Genomic DNA, 18,096 nt, shown 5'->3' with positions numbered 1-18,096 from the left:
AGAATATAATAAATATAAATATCATTGATTATTTACTTTTTCCAACCTAAAACGAAAGTAATGCAAAACACTCTTAATACTACTCTTAAGCTTCAATTTAACTCTCAAAAATAATATATGACAACACATTGAACAAAGCACTTTTAATATCTCTGCCTTGCTCAAGTAAATCACATCATATTATAGAAAATCATCAAAATTGTGATTTAAACATGCAGTTTTGATATTACCAAAAACAAGATCATCATTTTGCTTTAATTTGGAAAACTGCCCTCCCTCCTACACGGCAACTTACAAAATGTTACACTACCGGACGACATGTTGCGCCTTATTCTTTTATATATTTTTGAATTCGCTATGAAATAAAGGTTCAAGGAGATTCTAGCATAATAACATTTCCTATTTTGTTCTGACGGTCTCAAGAAATTCTTTCGAGAAATTTCTTTCGACCTAGAAACAGTAAATTTGACCTATTGTTTATACGTTTGTAAAAAATTTGCCGAGCTTAACATATGAGAATGAGGAGAAAAAAAATATTAAAAAAAATACCTCTAAAATTTGAATAAAAAAATTATTTTTTCGAGAATTATTGCAAATATAGTAAGCGATTGTTACATAAAAACCTAAAAAAGGCGATTTTTTTGGCTTGTTTTGCAAAATAACTAACAATATGTCAATATGTTAACAATATGGTCATATCAATATATAAAGAATCAGTTCAAAAGGAATACATCAAAAGCACTTCAAGTTTTTTATATTGGCGATTAATTAGTACACAATTTCACTTCAACTAATAACTTCAATATTTGCTTTAATCGATTCTACTAATAATAGGACACTGTTCTCTTTATATAAAAGAGTAGAAGTACTTTTCCCTCAATGAATACATAAATAACGATTATTTATTGAAACATGATAACCATGCAAAAGCCTTGAAGAGCGGTGCAAATATGTAAATTATGCCCCAAATATTCATTTTGCTTTACAATCAAATATAAGATAAATGGGGACTAAATTGAGCGATTTAAGTCCCTAACTATCATTAAAATGTCTGTTGGGATAGTTATTAAAGTCATCAGCTATTGTTAACTAATAATAAAAATTACCACCATGACAAAATCAGTTTCTTTATTTATTCTAAAATTGAGAGCTTTTATCTATTGTGACCATGCAGCTTTGGATTGTACGGAAAACCAAGAGCATGCTGATTAAATTAATCATATTCGTATGTTATACTATCAAAAACGCGGCCTGACATGATAAACCAAAAGGGCGAACAACTACATGGGAAAATTTCTGCATTTAATATTAATTTGAGGGTAACTAATGAATCTTGGAAAGGTATTATCCTCAACTGATTTTTTATGAGATTTTTTGAAATTTTTCTGATTATATAATTATTATGAGTTTATAAGGTTTAATGAATTTCACTTCAAAACCCCATTATTATCAACTTCTTATTTATTATTTCAAGATTCTTTTAACCTGATGTCTAAATACTTGTCACGACTGTGCGTCTATATGATATTGCGGATCAAATACTCGTAGTACATACAAAAAATTTACTTTTAAAAAATTTACTTTATAAAAAGCGCATATTTTCTCCTCTAAGTTAACAAAAAACTCAAACCTCTTGGATTTTTTATCACAGTTTTCATTTATTTATTGTTAATCTGCGAACAGTTACGATATCCCAAATTTATAAACTAATTGTTATTTTTAAAGATTATTTTTCAAAGCAATTAAGAAATAATACAATTTAAAAAAATAACCAAGCTTCATGATCCTGAGAGTTATAATAAAAAGGTCGAAAATCCAAATACAGGCCTTTGAGAATTAATAATAAAAAAAATGAGCTGAAGTAATGACACTCTTTTATTGCACACAAGAAATAATAACACTGTACCTATTTATGAGAGCAGTATAAAGTTTGCATCCACTTGAAGGTCTGCATAAATTTAATTAAAATTCAAAGACCTACCATTGTTACTCAAAAAAGATTTAATGAATGATACTTGGCTTTTCTTTATTTTTCTCTATCTTTCAAAAGTTATTAAATTTACAATATATAGGAATGAGGGATATTTAGCTTTATGTGTAATAATTTTTAATGGAAAATATAATTTAACATATATTTCTAACAACACAAACATAAATTAGTGAATCCCACAATGTTTTGTAAATAATTAACAATATTCAATACTCCTCTGTATTTTTTTACAGTTATAGGCTCAAAACCTTATAAGGCCTTTGTAGAATAGTTGGTTAGGCAATTAAAAGGCGTTTTGGGTTGTTATTCAGGTTTAGAAAGAGATATTGTGTTAAACTTAAGGTCATTATCGGTTTACTCAATATAATTTGTGTATATATGATTTCTAAGTATAAAGATTTAGGCTAAGCTCAATTCATAATTTATTCTTTATGAATAGTGCTATATTCAATGATAATCCATAATTTTTTTTAATATGACATGCTACTGAGGTGTTTTCTTAGCCACAACATAATTCAACGTCAATACCTCACACTTTAAACTGTAATTGTTATAATAAGAAAGCTTTATGCAGTCTCATAAAACATTTAGGTAACTAACAAAACAAACAAGATAACAAGTAGCAGTCCCACTAATTTTTTTCTATTTATTTACTTCCTATATTAGAGTTATCAAGTTATGAGTATAATTAGCATTAACACAAACGCTTTTATAAAGCATATACAATATCCAATCTACTAGGATATAATAATTGGAATGTATTAAGTTAAGTAACTAGTTAATATGATTTTAGAGCAATTAATACAATCAATGAATCTGTTTATTATTATATTCAAGGATGGAATAAATCAGATACATATATAGCCAATACTGTACGATAATACAATTAAAGCTACCAGAAATTAGTAAAAATTCTGAAAAGAAAGGCTTTTACCATGGTCACTCCAAGCTCGTATATAGTCAACTAGGGAATTTGAGAGCATTAAAAAATCAAGTATATTTTGATTAACGATAGTTAAGCATGTCAAGAAAATATATTTCAGTACTTACAGCCTTGTCAGTAAGATATGTTTTGACTGATAAATATAGTAAAATAGACCCAAGTAGATTCAAAGATAAAGCCAAATGAACTCCTGAGTAATGGCTATTAGCTGTTTGGTCTGATGAATTGTACTTATTTGAATAACAGTAAATGCTTCAGCACTTATTAAGTTTTGTATAAATCCTTTTCTCATTTCTATAAAATAATATTTCATTCAAACAACCAGTGAAGCTAAACTTCTACTCGTATTCATTGTCTTAAACTATTCCTTTATTTTTATCATTCCAATTTAACATCATTTTTGCTTTATTCCTTGTAGTTCTAATTCTTAGTGTGTATCATTCGATTCTTTATGGTCACTGTTTCTTGTGCTTCTTAGCTACTCGAATCGTACTTAGTTTCTTGCCCAGTCCCTTTTTTCGCTTTTGCTTGAAAAATTCAACTCATCATATAAGAAAGAAAAAGTATACATAATATCCCATGCCTTGTCTACCGTAAAGTTTGACAAAGACTTATTGATAGCTTGGAGCTGCATTTAGTGTAAAAACAGTTTTTTTCTTTTATAATTCGCAACTTTCAATAGTTTTTTGAAATTTTTTTTCTTTCTCTTTTATAAACAATATCATTTAATTGCACATTTTTGAAGGGTTTTTTTTTTTATCTTTTTCTTTATTTTCATTAGCCATACTTTTTTTAAGAAAAAAAAGATACACTTTTTAATGTTTAAATGTAGAAGGATCACTCTTTGGGTATCAAAAAAATATGTGTCTGTGTGCATATTACGGAATATTCTTGTTTAAGAATAGCTAATAGAAATTATAAGATTAGTTAAAGTATGTAAGCATGCCGTGGAATAGGCGTGTTATTTAAAGCTACTATAGGCAAAATAGTAACTAGGTGATCATACTAACACATACGTTACTAGAAGCTTATGGAGATATTGAATAAAGACACAGATCGTGGTCATATATCGGCTCTTATCCTATATACTTGGTATATTAGTTATTAAAAACTGTTATAAGTCAAACAAAATTCAATAGAAAATGCTTTTTATTTAGCATATTGTGCCAAAAAAAAAATCATATTAGTACTTTGATGTTGGTAATAATATACAAAAAAGAATAGTACTCATGGATTTTTAGAATTTTTAGACAGTTGAGTTTTCACAAAAGTATAGGTCTTTGATTTAATTGTATAAATATAGTTTTTTTTTTTATTTAATATACATTAAACTGCAACATATTGCTGCGATCTACCGATGCTTGAAATAAAACAATTATATTGTATATTTAATTATTTAAAAAAATAAATTTAGGCGCTGTTAAAGTGATCGACGTTAAAAAATACAAGTTATTGTTCAGATTTTTGTTCTTCATCTTATTTTATTGCTTTTTGAACCTTTTCTTCACAGTTTATAGTTGATCAAAAGATACTTATTTATTTTTCTTTTGATTCTAAAGCTTTAATGAATCGCTATATTATGACTCAAAATTGATTACATGATAAATTCCTTGTAGCATATGTGTCTTGTTTAGCCACTGAAAAATCTATAATGTCTGTTTAAAGCTCAGCTGCAACTCAAAAATCATGTTGAAAGGAACCTAAAATAGAAAACTCAGTTTCCCTTTATTTTTTCTCTTGCTTGGCTCTTCATTAAGGGCACTTTCATCTCTTTGCTAACAATAAAGAGTTCTTTTGAATAAACCACGATGAGTGGACTTACAGCGTTTTTACAAACAGAACTTCTAACGCTTTCGAGTGAGGCTAGAAGAAAACATCCAGAGATTAAAGAAGTAAAAAAAAAACCCTTTTGTTTCCCTCCCCCCGGTTTTTTTAAAGAAAATTTTGGCTTTTGGCCGCAAAAAAATTAGGGGTCTTTTTAAAAAGCTTTAAAAAAAAGCCCGGAAAAGGAAATTCAAAAGGGAAAATTTTTTTTTTTCAAAAAAAATTTGTTTTGTGAAAAAAATTGTTTGGGGAGAGGGGGGAAAAACCGGGGGGGCTTTTCGGCCGTTTTTTTTTCCCTGGGAAACCAAGCAAAAAAAACTTTAAACTTTTGTTTTTGGGGGGAAAAAAAAAATTTTTTTTTTCCCTGTTTTCCCCGGGGGGAAAAAAAAAAAAAAAAAAAAAAAAAAAAAAAAAAAAAAAAAAAAAAAAAAAAAAAAGTAATATCTTGTTTTAATTTATTTTTTACTTCTTAAAATAGACATCAGTTCGAACAATTTTAAGGACTTTGACAGATATTAGCTCACACGGCGTGGATATTCAATTAAAAATATTACAAACGGTTTTACCATTATTGAATAATTATAGAAGTGTACATGATGATATTCTAGCAGAGGTATGTCGTATCTGTCACCTGCTGCTCTCCTTTCTCCTAATTTTTTCTCTAGGCACTCTTGATCTGCTTTCGCCTACAAGATTCAAAAGCGATGGTAGTCAATAATACAGCAGCAGCAACTTTACGCCAATTAGTTATATTTGTGTTTGATAAAGTAACAAAGGAGGATGCACTTGGTTTAGAATTATCGGATACATGTCATGAAATAGAGATAAGCTCAGGAGCAAAGATTAAGTTACGTCCATGCGCGAAGGACGCATACTATTTATTCCAGGATTTGTGTTTACTGACAAATGGAGATCCTCCAGAGTACCTCCGATTGAATCATCTTTCAAAAACGTTTGGGTTAGAATTAATAGAAAGTATATTGGCAAACCATTACGCCCTTTTCAAAGAGGTATTTTTTTTAAAAAAAGTTAGTTAACAGTATTTGGTTTAATCAAAGGTTAAAATAGCATACAGAATTCAGTTCAATCTTGAAAGAACGTGTTTGCCCAATGTTTATAAGAAATTTCTCGGAAAAGCATGAATTTTCTCAAACAATGCGACTTACTAGAGTAGTTGACATTTTGATCAAACAGTTCAGCGAGATCTTGGTTATGGAGTGCGAAGTGTTTTTATCTATGTTTGTGAAAATATTAGAGCCGGAAAATCCTCTTTGGTTACGGGTGTTGGTCATGGAAGTATTTAAAGGTGTTTGCAGTGATCCCGGGTTGACACGTTCAATTTATAATTGGTATGATCGTTCAGATGGTGCAACAAACGTCTTTCAAGGTATGATCACTGGGTTTGGGCGGTTAGCAACAGAAAAACCTCAGTCGATCGGTGTTAATCAATCTGGACGTGAGAGCATTGATGGATCAAGTCATACAGGATATACAGCTTACGCGACTCAAAATATTTCTTCGTCCTCTTCAATTCTTGAAAGTTTGAGCGCTGCTTCATCAACTATGCGTATTCAATGGTAAGATAATTGAAAGCTAAATCTTCTGTATACTAATTCTGTTCGCGTATATAGTATTGACCAATTAGACAAATCAGAGCCACCAAGTATACCAGAAACATACATATTCTACCTTGCTTTACAGTGCTTAAACTCAATTGCTGATGGATTGGCAGGCTTTGCATTATCTCGTTTTTCGCCTGGATCTGCTAGAACAATTACTGATAATGATCCCTTAAGGCAAGATCTTCAGCTTGCTACTGAAATGGCGAATGTAGCCTGGCCCGGTCTGCTAGCTGCAATGTCATTCTATTTGACAGCAAATCTTGACGAAGAACTCTTTCAATCTACCATGAAATCATATCAAAACTTTGCCAACGTTTGCGGCGTCTTAGATCTTGTTACTCCTCGAGATGCATTTTTAACCAACTTGTGTAAAAACACAATTCCGATGATTCCCATTCTATCATCAGGTCTGATGTCTAATAGTAGCAAGAGTAGTTCTTCAAATTTAACGGCTGCTTCATCCACTCATATTCCAGCCATATCCTTTTCTGAATTGCCTGCTCAGCAGCAACAGACTTTGGCTAGTATCAATTTGAACGAAAAAAACTTGTATAGTTTACGGGTTCTACTGAATATTACCATGTTTTTGAGCAACGTAATGGATTCTTCATGGTATCTTGTTCTAGAAACTTTTCAATTAGCCGACTTTTTGCTATTCAATCGTCCTACACCCAAAACTCCCTCAAATACTAGTGTGCCTGCATCTGCATCAGGAGCAAGTCTAAGGAGAACCATGACAAATTCATCTGCCTCTGGAATAAGCCTTTCAAGTAAGTCTTGTTTTAAAACATGTTATTTGTTTTGTGTGTTAAATTTGTCTTAGCTCAAGCTGCTACCAGCCAAGTAAAGGATTCCGATCACGTTGCAATTATTGGAGCGTCGTTTCAAAGACTGTTTGAAAACAGCAAACTTTTGGACAATGATTCATTTATTGCATTTGCAACCTCTCTATGTCGATTAAGTTCTGAAGTCAGCGGTGTTCCCTTTAATGAAAATGATTCGGTCTCTTCTCACAAATCCTCAAGAGTGGTAAGTCCAAAAATAGTATTTTGACAGTAGGAAATATGATATTAATTATCTTTCTGAAGAAAATTTACAATACGAGGTCATTTGCTATAGACAAACTTCAATATGTGTCGACTCTAGATATGAACAGACTTATCAACTCAAATAACCAATCTTCAGAGATATGGAACCTTATCATGACACATCTTATTGCAACAGCTAATTATCCATTGACACCAGCATCAATTCGTACACAATGCTGTGAAGCAATTACTGAGATTATTGTAGATGTCATGAACTTTGTCTTATCCGAATACAAGCAAGTAGACGAGAACATTCAGACTCGGTTACTCTTAGCTCTCAATCAATGTATCAACTATACCCCATCAACAAAAGAAGAAGAAACCTTATTTCAAGAATCATCTGCTATTAATGCGAAGGCGTCCAATGAGGTGCAAAAAATGGCCTTGGAAACATTAAATAATGTCTTGCAGACATCTGGTCATTCTTTCACCTGTGGATGGGGGCTTGGATATTAGACATGCTTCGCCATTTTACCGGGTTAAAGGGAGCCATTGGATCCCCAATCGATGTCACTTACGATCCCTTCAGAGAGGTGCTGAAGCACTCGAAGGGGCGTTCAAGTATTGATACCATCGGATCATCCATTATGACGGCGAATGCTCCTACAGTCACTACCAATAAAGCAGCCACATCAGCAGGATCTATAAGAATTGCCTTTGCAAGTCTTCAACTTATTTGTACTGACTTTTTATCACTTTTATCGCCCGACTGTCTTCGTCAATGTATTGCCACACTTGGCTCATTTGGCATGCAAAGCGACGATTTGAATATTAGTTTAACAGCTGTAGGGTTATTATGGAATTTGTCTGATTTTATTCAGACACGACGCATGGATCTTATCAAACAAGAGACAGATAACTCATGGAGTGAATCAATAGACAGTGAAAATTTAAATATAGATTTGAGCCTCAGTGATGCTGACAGTGAGTCATCAAAAACGTACAGCATTTTGTGGATGCTGTTACTCTTACAATTATCACATACATGCACAGATTGGCGCCCAGAAGTACGTAATGGAGCCAATCAAACACTGTTCAGAACAATTAGCATGAATGGCCACGTACTGGGTGCTCACTTGTGGAACGCTTGCATATGGAAAGTACTCTTCCCGTTACTTGATTCGATTAAAATGTCATCTATCCGAGCTTCCAAAATGTCTCACAGTAAAGCAAATTCACCTAATACAGAAAGAGATAATTCTGGGTTCATGCTTCACCACTCAAGAGATACAGCAGATAAGCAGTGGGACGAAACCAAGGTGCTAATCTTGACTGGCTTATCCTCTATTTTCCATGACTTTTTGAAGGACCTTTATCAGCTTGAACATTTTTCAAGAGCATTTACATTATTGCTTGCTCATTTGGAGGATTCTTGTTTGCGATCCAGTCAAGAGGTGTCATTGGCGAGTATCAAGAGTCTTAAATCAATTGTTGATGTTTCTCCAGAGTTTGAGCATACAAAGGAACTGATGCCACTTTGGCGTCGTACATGGGGTACCTGGGAAGTGATTGGCCACGGCATTAACAAGTCAGCGACAGATAAATCATCAGGTAGTTCACTTGAGCATGAACTTCAACCGCTTACGCTCTCTTTGTCAACCTCCAGCGCAGCTCCAATCTCTGATGATTTTACACAAGATACCTTAACAGCTTATGTCTCGGTCTTTACGGACCTTCATAAGCTCATTTCGGATACACTTACTTTGGAGGATGTTGGCTCTTTGCTCGATGTTTTGAGAAATGTATTGGTCTATTCAACAAGTCCTCAATATCGTCCAGATATTGATCATTTGTCACCACTTCAAGAAGCCGTTTTGGAAGCTGTACAGACCTTAGACATGAACATGCCCGGTGTTTCACCTTTGGTGATTGCAGATTTGGCAGAATACATGACTTTGGCATTCCTAAGTGCTCCTGAGGATAAACAGAGCAAGGATCGAGGCTACATTCCACCCAGTCAAAGAAAATTCTCTACTGTCACTTATATAGCATTGAACAAAACATGTAGTCAATTGGTATCCGAGCTATTTAAGCAACATGCTCATGTGCTAGCTCTTTATACAGAAGGTGTCTTTGAACGTATTATCGGTGCTTATGGTCTACCAATGAAGCTAAAGTATGATTGTCCACCACCTTGCAGGCATAATGATGACAAGACACCTTTATGGAAACTAGCCACCGATAGACTTTTAGATATACTTGTTATTGGATTAGAAAAGCTTGAAAGCTTTGGAGAAGGTAAAATAAAGTGATGTGGTAAGGATTTTTTTGGCTAAGCAAAGAAAAAAAATGCGATAGATGTATCGCTGGAACGATTTGTTGGTGTCTGGCGTACTTTAGTAGACATATTAGAAGGAAGCCTTTTATCGCCTAGTTCACCACCTGAAAGTATGAAGATTGAAGAATTAGATGTTGATGAACATTTTGATATCTCAGTCTTGAATGTGATACAGAATGATATTGTTATTTACATGGGCCAACCTCGTGTACCAATTGAAGTGATTCAAAAGTTAGTTAATGTAATTAGAGAAAGTTCAAGACTGTACTATATAGAGGAAGAAGAGAAGGATGAGGAACAATTATCCAGTGATATAGTTGGTACTACTGGTACCATTGTGCCTGTGATGAAAGAATCATTTGCTTATGCTGCTTTTATGACATTATTTACATTATGCTCAGCTGATAAAAAAGGTTTGAGTCATGAAATATTTTTATTGAATGACTATTCATATATTTACATAGACAATCAACAAGTACGTAAGAGAATAGCTAAAGTTACCGTTCCTGTGTTGCTTGAAAGATGTGAAACCATCCTTCGAAACTATACAGCAGATGAGCCTTTACTAGGAAGATGCCCGTTCCCAAGGTACTTGATGCGGTGAGAGGCGCAAAAAAATACACGACTTTCAATATATACTTATTTTATAACGTATAGAGTAAGAAAAGAAGAAATATTGTTCTTTTTGAAACAATCAATCCAATTAAAAATGCAAGAAAATATTCTGACGATTGAAGACAACACAAGTAAGTTTTTTGCGTTTTTCAACTGTAAAATCTAATCTATATTAGACCCTGTAAAAAAACTACTACTGTCTGGATCAAGAGCACATCTTTTTTATTTATATCCATCCTTGTGTAGTATGATTACATGCGAAGATGATGTAGTCATCGGTCTGATTCAAGAATGCCTGCAAGTGACTGGTGCAGAAATGGGATTATCCTCGCCTCTTGTACACATTTAAAATAAAACCTCCTTCGCTCACTAAGCTCTATTCAGTTTTTTTCACCTTTTTGTTTATTAACTACATCCTAAAATGCAGACTTGTTCATTATGAATTGAATCTCTTCTAGTTGTAGTCTCAACATTAATTTATTGTATTAAATGGATGCTACTCTCCTCTACTGAATAGCTCAAAACGACATCTTATTCTTCATTTATTTTACAATGTTTGGTATTAAATATTAATTTGCAAACAAATGTTGAAAAGAAGAATAAAGTGTATCAAGCAAGGTAGACCAATTTGTATGCGTAAACATAAAAATGTGAGTAACAAAAAAAGTATATTTCCATCGCTTCTCATTCAATGTAATCAATAACGAGTTATATTTAAAGCGACATCTTAAGAAAAATGAGCGGTAAAAGCCTATGTTTCAATACATTGATGTGGATTATGTTAATTCTCCTTTATAATTATACAACATCTTGTGCCAATCGGCGCAATATTTTATTCGCTTGATAAAATACAGTTGTTCCACTCTCAAAGTGAGGACTTGCTGATAACTATTTCATATATTGTAGGATCTTCAATAAAAAAATTGTCATGCATAGTCATCAATATAGATCTGATAACAAAATGATTCTTTGAATGCTGAATTATATTTTTAAGATGTTGAATAGGAATTTCGTAAGCTGCGTCGACAATTCTTGCTTCGATTGTCTCTGAATCTTGCAGTTTATGATTCTTAGTTTTGCCCTTCATTAGACTCCAGAATCGTATGATAGGGTTAAGCTCCGGTGAATAAAGAGTACGATAAACAAATTTATAACTATTTCTTCCCTTGATCATTTCTTCTACTTGTTTTGATGTATGTATTGGAGCATTATTTATGAAAATACAAAACCTTCTCATATTGTCGTTCTTATTTATAATATCCAAAATCTTGCTAGGAAATTTATATAATGACCACTTATCGTGCTACATTAAGTGTTTTTCTTATTTTCCTCAACTTGAAATTTTCTTATTTTTGGCGGCTCTTTGGATACATGAATACTTACATTTACAATTCCAACAGATAATATAGAGCCAATAATTGAATGTGAATGTGCTTCCTTTACGGGAATTGTATCAATTTCTACTTTCCCTTTTGGAGCCCATACTCTACTTGATTTCATGTTGATATGAAATGTGGCCACATCAATAAAAACACAATTTTTAGAGAAATCCATGTTAGCTTGACTTCATGTGGCGGTTCAGTCAATCGCTTTTATATGTTTTCCTCACCTATTCTTGCTTCTGGTCAAAATGCTGATTTTTTCATGAAAAGATTACGCTCGTTTTTCATATCTTCATGTGTCTTTGATTTTTTTATGTCAAGGCCAGAAAACTTTGCTTGTTAGCACATCAACAGCGTCTTGAATCGCAAAGGAGGTATTCTCATCGAAAAACTCGATCAAACACTGCTTATGCTCCTCCTATAATTGCGTCTTCAGTCTGTTTTGGCGATTTGCTTTTTTTATCAGGCATAAGAGTATTTGGACCCTCTTCGTATTTTTTTCACTAACTGCAGGCTGTGCTCTCTTTAACCCTGCCTTAAGGGTAGTAGCTCGAACTTTTATCAGCTGCTGAAGTTTATAAACAAAAAGCATATTTTTGGGTGTCGTACCGTAATTATTACATTTGGCTGAACGACTACGATTATCATTTGCTGACGCATCTTCTCATCAACTTGCTCTGATATCTTTCTGATGGGAGGAACATTAGCATTCTTACCAAGGTGCGAATTAAGAATAACTAACTGCTTTAAATCATATGAATCAGCCTCCTCATCTACAATATCTATAGCTTCGATATCACTTTCATTTTAAATATTTCCACAACCATTTTCTTTCAAAAATACTAATGATCATTCTCAACCAAGAGATATACTTTGAAAAAAGTGTGAAATGGCTTTCAATCAATTATCAGTTATTTTTTTTTTTCCAAATTTCACAACTTTTTTCAGGAAATACTCACTTTGAGAGTGGAACAACTCTACTATGTTCGTTGAATATTTTCATTAAAATACTGTATTCTATGGAATATTGTCTTACAGGAAACTAGAACTAATCAAATTCAGAAAGGGAAGACATTTAAAATCATCTGCTTACAGATCTTGTCTTTGCTTCGCCTGACAGACCAATTTCCTGACCCAACCTCTGTTCGGTCCGCTCTTGCAACACTCTCTTCTCCTGATAATCGGTATGTAGCTTGCTCAGATTATATTCGCCCTTTAGGGTTTGCCTTTTCATCACTCTGGAAATTTCGCTAGCGTTGTGTTCTCAATGACACTCTCTAGTCATTGTCAGGAGCTATGAATTTTTTCCAGCTTTTGTTTGACACATCACTTGTAACGGAATTTTAATTGTTCAATAAAGTTTAAACTTGTACAAAAAAAATCTGCTTACAGATCCTGTTTGTTTGTTTCCATTCATATACTTGTATGATAAGCCATTGTTTTATTATTTTTGGCAAAATTGCTTGCTATTTAATATAAAATTTTATCGGATAATATGAACTCAAATCTTGCAATACACGAATAAACATCTAAGACTCTCGATTTATCCAAAAAAAAGTATCCTAGTATTAATAAAAAACTATGTCTTCAAAATTCAAAATCACGAAAGCGTGGGGAATTTTCGCATAGATGTCGGAGTTACTTACAAGGGGTCCTGGTTGTTTAAGGGATCATTAACTTTTTGGTTTCTGTGGTAAAAGACGTGCCTATGAGTAATCTAAGGTGGATTGCATCAACAACACGCTTTTACATTTCTTTTTTTTTTTTTTTTTTTTTTTTTTTTTTTTTTTTTTTTTTTTTTCCCCAAAGGCCCTTTTTCCCTTACCGCTTTTGACATCTAAACCCCGGAGTTTTAAAAAAAAAAAATCCCTTGCACAACTGTTGGCCCCAAAAAGTTTTTTTTTTCTTTCCCTTTTTACAAAAAATTGTAAGTACCTCTTGTAACCCTATTAAAGTAAACAAAAGGATTTACTTTATTTCTCTTTTCTTTAATAAGGCAGTTCAATGGCAGAAGTAAAAGAACAAGAACAGCAATTAGTGGAGAACTTGGAAAACCAGGCACCCCTTGAGGAAGGTAGCGCCACATAAATTGACAAGGATAACACAAAAAGTAGATCTCTAACAGATTAATTTGCTTAGTCGTCGATGAAACCTTCCAGTTGACTATCAAATTACCTGGAAAGCCCAGTGAAATCAAAATTATTGTAAGTTAAAAGCGTGTTAAAAGAGAAAAAAAAATCTTAATAGTGATTCATGGATCTGTTTTTAATATAGACAAGCCCTAGAGAATCTATCTTAGATATTAAGCAATCTATTATGGAATCTCCTGATACATGTGCTCACTCTTGCTTTTATTTAACCTATAACGGAAACAGAATCAATGACTACGTAGAGTTAGGTGAAGTAGAAGGCATTGCAGCTGACAGTGTACTTGAACTTGTTGAAGGTAATTTAAATTAGAAGGAAAAGGCTAGTCATTTAAATTAATTATATTCCCTTTTTTACTTTAGCCAATTACACTGAACACGATGTTAAGTTGCACATCACTCGTCTTCGTGATTTATTAGCTGGACCTTATAAGTCTAGTCCATCATCTGTTGGTATTGACCCTGCTTTATCGTATTTAACTGCTGTTACGGGTGAAATTGGTAAAATATGAAACACAGGATGTCGCGAGAAGTATGAATAACCAATTTATAGACGAAGAGATTGTTCAAGATGCTGATAAAAAGATGGATGATTTATTCTCTGAGGAGCCTGTTCCTGAGCATGCCTTTACTAACAAGGATATCAACGAACGTTTCCAGCTTTCCAACATCGTTCCTAGCGGATTCCAGAGACATGCACCTGAATGTATCAAGAGCTTATCTCTTTCTGGTTGGAACCCAGTCCCTCATAGACAAAAATTGAAAGGCGATCTTTTGTATTTAGTTGTCAATACCTTGGAAAACGACATTGTTCATGTTACTGCTTCCACTAAAGGCTTTTTTGTTAACAACTCCAACCACCACACATTTGATCCTTCACCTAAGCGCGTTCATGCTCATTCATTGATTACTCTTTTGCAAAAAGTTTCACCCCTATTTGCCAGCCGATTTGCTAAATTACAAGATTTCATCACCCAACACCATATGTTTGAAGTCCTCCCTGTTAATACATGTTATCCTAACTATCCCTGGGCTGTCGAACAACCTGAGCATGTCTATGATCCTGCTCGTCCTGCGGAATCTCTTTTACAAGCTGGCTCAGATGAATCTCTTCGTGACTGGAATGATGAGCTTCAATCTCATCGCGAGTTGCCAAAGACAAACTTACAAGAACGCGTTCTTCGTGAACGTTTGATTACCAAGATTCAAGCCGAATTCACCGAGGCTGCTGTACGTGGTGCCTTGGCCGTCGTCAATGGATCTGTACTTCCCTTGAATCCTCTTGAGCCCGAATCATCTCACATGTATGTCTACAACAACATCTTTTTCAGCAAGGGCAATGATGGTCGAGGTACCTTTGAAAACTTGGGTGCGGATGAGGCTGCCCATGTAGCCACTGGTAAAGATCTTGAAGGTGTGAAGCTCTTGAACAGTATCGATCCTGAAGGACTTTACACTTTGGCTAGTGTCATCGTGGACTATAAAGGTGTTCGTATCGTTGCCCAAAGTATTGTTCCCGGTATTTTCCGTCGTCAAGATGAGGATGCAATTATTTACGGCTCAGTTGACAATGGAGAAACTATTGCATCCGATGCCAAGTTCCATGAAATTGTTGGTAAAGAAGTTGCCAAATCGCTCCATTTACAAGAACATACCGTAGTAAATTCCAAGGGAGAAAACGCCAAGCTATTCAGTTCTCAAGAGACAAAGGGTCTTTCTGGTGCTGATGGTCGTCGTTATATGTTAGATCTCTACCGATTAAATCCTGTGGATATTGAGTTCCAAGAGGCTGAGTGTGTTGAAAAGGATGACAAGCCCGCTTATCCTCACAAGATGACCTTATTAAGACCTGAGTTGATGAGTTTGTTCTGGGAACACAAATTCAGACAATGGGTCAAGGTAAAGACGGACCAAATTAAAAAAGAAAGGGGCATTAAAGATGCTGCAGAGACTGGTCTTGAAGAAAAGAAGGAAACCTCTGATGAGAAAAAAGATGTTGATGAAAAGAAGGAAGAACAAGCAGAGGAAGAAGAGATCAAGATTGACGTTAACGAGTTCCAACTTAACTTCAACCCTGATGTCTTTACCAGTGCTAAGCAGCCTAGCGAAGATGTAAAACAGCAAGAAGAAATTATCCGCGAAGCTTCCAAGTTTTTGAGAGATGACATTATACCTAGTATGGTTCTTGACTTCGCCTCTTACTCCATTTCACCTTTAGACGGTGACGCTCTTACAAAGGCTATGCACCGCCGTGGTATTAACATGCGTTATCTCGGCCGACTTGCTGAATTGGTCTCTCTCAGCAAAGACAAGCGTATTGAACATATATTTGATCTCGCTGTTCAAGAAATGACCGTCCGTGCTTCCAAGCGTCTTCTTCGTAACTACCTCTCAAAATGCAGTTTGGAAGAGACGCCTCTTTGCATCTCTCATTTCTTGAACTGCTTGCTTGGTGCCCGTTTCAACTCCAAGCCATCACCCGTCTTGCCTGAAGGTACCAACAGAAATGACTTTGAGTGGGCCCAATTGACGCCTCACACACTCAAGAACGCATTGACACAGCAAATTCTTGTCCGCTTCCGTTACAAACTCACCGATGACGCATTTGACAAACTTAAGTTGACCCCTACTTTGCGTGAAATCTGTCTTCGTACCGGTATCCAAGTACACGCTAAAAATTACCGCACAGAGCCTTATAGTGAAGAGGAACGTGCTACTCATGCTGCTGAAGATGCTGCCTATCAAGCAGCGATCGACCGCAAGAAGCAAGAATCATCTAGTCGAGGCAACAAGAAATCCAAAAAAGCCAACAATGTCCCACGCTCTCCCAACAGACGCACAACTACTTTTATTCCTGATGACATTTTAAATGTTATGCCTACGGTGAAACAGGCCTCTGCAAGAAGCGTGTTTGCTGAAGAGACCTTTGAAGCTGGTAAAATGAGTTTGGCTCAAGGTCATAAGCAATTGGGTCTTGAACTCTTGCTTGAATCTTTGGCCCTGCATGAACAAACCTATGGTTTCTTGCACCCAGAGACAAGCAAATGTTATGCTACCTTGGCTATGATTTATCATCATAGTGAAGATCGAGAATCTGCTTTGGATCTTCAACGTAAAGCAGTTATCTCTTCTGAAAGAACTTGTGGTACCGATCATCCTGAAACAATCCATCATTATGTAAGTAGATCTAAAAGATATAAAAGGAAAATATGCTGACATAAAATGATAGTTGAACCTTGGATTGTTTGAACATGCAGCTGGTCGTACCAAGCTTGCTCTTCGTTATATTCGTCACGCATTGAACTATTGGGATCTCTTATTTGGCCCCGGCCATCCTGACTCTGCCACTGCTGATGTAAATAACAAACTGATAAAAAGTTGAAAATTAATTCTAAACGAATTTTAATAGAATAATGCAGGTGTAATGCTTCAATCACTCCGTGATTATCCTACCAGCACCAAATTCTTTGAAAGAGCTTGTGCCACCCAAGAAGCTATTTTGGGCAAAGATCATGTAATTACAGCTACTGGTTACCATGTTCTTGCAAAGGCATATACCCTTGAAGGTGATTTCACAAAGGCCTTGGCTGCTGAAAAAATTGCCTTTGGTGTCTTTGATAAAAAGGTAATAATGACATGCAATAAGCATTCAAATTTCTAACTTGTTTTGTATATACAGCTTGGTCCTGAGGACCCTCGTACAAAGGACAGCGATTTATGGTTAAAGGAATTGACAACTAATGCTGTTCTTATGGCCCAGCGTGCTCGTGACCAACAGCAACAATTGCAACAGCAGCAGCAGCAGCAACAACAACAACAACAGCAACAAGCAGCTAAGACTGCCCCCAGTGCTGCTGAATCCTCTCCTGGTGAACTTCCCATTGATCAAGTATTGCAATACATCAATGGACCCTCTTCAAAGAAAGGAAAAAAGAAGAATCAAAAGAAGAAATAAGTGTTTAAAATAGAATTTTCCCCTTTTGTAAATGTAAAATTTGATGTAAAGAACAAAAAATAGAGAAAAGTTAGAACAAGTTGTTACTTTGAAACTTTTTTAATACTAAAAACGAGCATTTTGGATTTCTTTTCCTAACTGAGTTTTTCTATGTTTACACAATGCCTATAAGTAACTTTGTTTAGTATCCTTTCACTCTTGTAACAATGCATTTGTTATAAAGTATCCTTAGTGATTTATTAGCATTTTGAT

The 18,096-nt window shown here is 34.6% G+C and overlaps 4 protein-coding genes across 4 annotated transcripts; 3 read left to right on the top strand and 1 right to left on the bottom strand.

Annotated features, from left to right (window-relative positions):
- Positions 1-6,047: 6,047 nt before the first annotated feature.
- Positions 6,048-7,923, top strand: RO3G_05233 (uncharacterized protein; the record flags this gene model as incomplete). The annotated part of the gene is made up of 4 exons (XM_067659823.1): positions 6,048-6,334; positions 6,389-7,149; positions 7,203-7,408; positions 7,468-7,923. 4 exons carry the CDS (start codon positions 6,048-6,050, stop codon positions 7,921-7,923), a joined length of 1,710 nt encoding a protein of 569 aa, XP_067515924.1.
- Positions 7,924-8,621: 698 nt separating this feature from the next.
- On the top strand, positions 8,622-10,709 carry RO3G_05232 (uncharacterized protein; the record flags this gene model as incomplete). Its single annotated transcript, XM_067659822.1, has 4 exons — positions 8,622-9,705; positions 9,766-10,345; positions 10,403-10,491; positions 10,537-10,709. 4 exons carry the CDS (start codon positions 8,622-8,624, stop codon positions 10,707-10,709), a joined length of 1,926 nt encoding a protein of 641 aa, XP_067515923.1.
- Positions 10,710-11,286: 577 nt separating this feature from the next.
- Positions 11,287-11,914, bottom strand: RO3G_05231 (uncharacterized protein; the record flags this gene model as incomplete). Its single annotated transcript, XM_067659821.1, has 2 exons — positions 11,287-11,310; positions 11,744-11,914. The coding sequence occupies 2 exons, from the start codon at positions 11,912-11,914 to the stop codon at positions 11,287-11,289; spliced, it is 195 nt and encodes a 64-aa protein (XP_067515922.1).
- A 1,832-nt stretch (positions 11,915-13,746) lies between these two features.
- Positions 13,747-17,844, top strand: RO3G_05230 (uncharacterized protein; the record flags this gene model as incomplete). Its single annotated transcript, XM_067659820.1, has 8 exons — positions 13,747-13,816; positions 13,882-13,946; positions 14,017-14,188; positions 14,253-14,390; positions 14,443-17,066; positions 17,119-17,244; positions 17,299-17,514; positions 17,569-17,844. The coding sequence occupies 8 exons, from the start codon at positions 13,747-13,749 to the stop codon at positions 17,842-17,844; spliced, it is 3,687 nt and encodes a 1,228-aa protein (XP_067515921.1).
- Between the last annotated feature and the right edge of the window lie 252 nt (positions 17,845-18,096).

This window comes from Rhizopus delemar, genomic scaffold (assembly GCF_000149305.1).
Source record: "Rhizopus delemar RA 99-880 supercont3.3 genomic scaffold, whole genome shotgun sequence".
Lineage (NCBI taxonomy): Eukaryota > Fungi > Mucoromycota > Mucoromycetes > Mucorales > Rhizopodaceae > Rhizopus > Rhizopus delemar.
The sequence above is the reverse complement of the archived record's forward strand: the minus strand, read 5'-3'. Positions and strand labels throughout refer to the sequence as shown.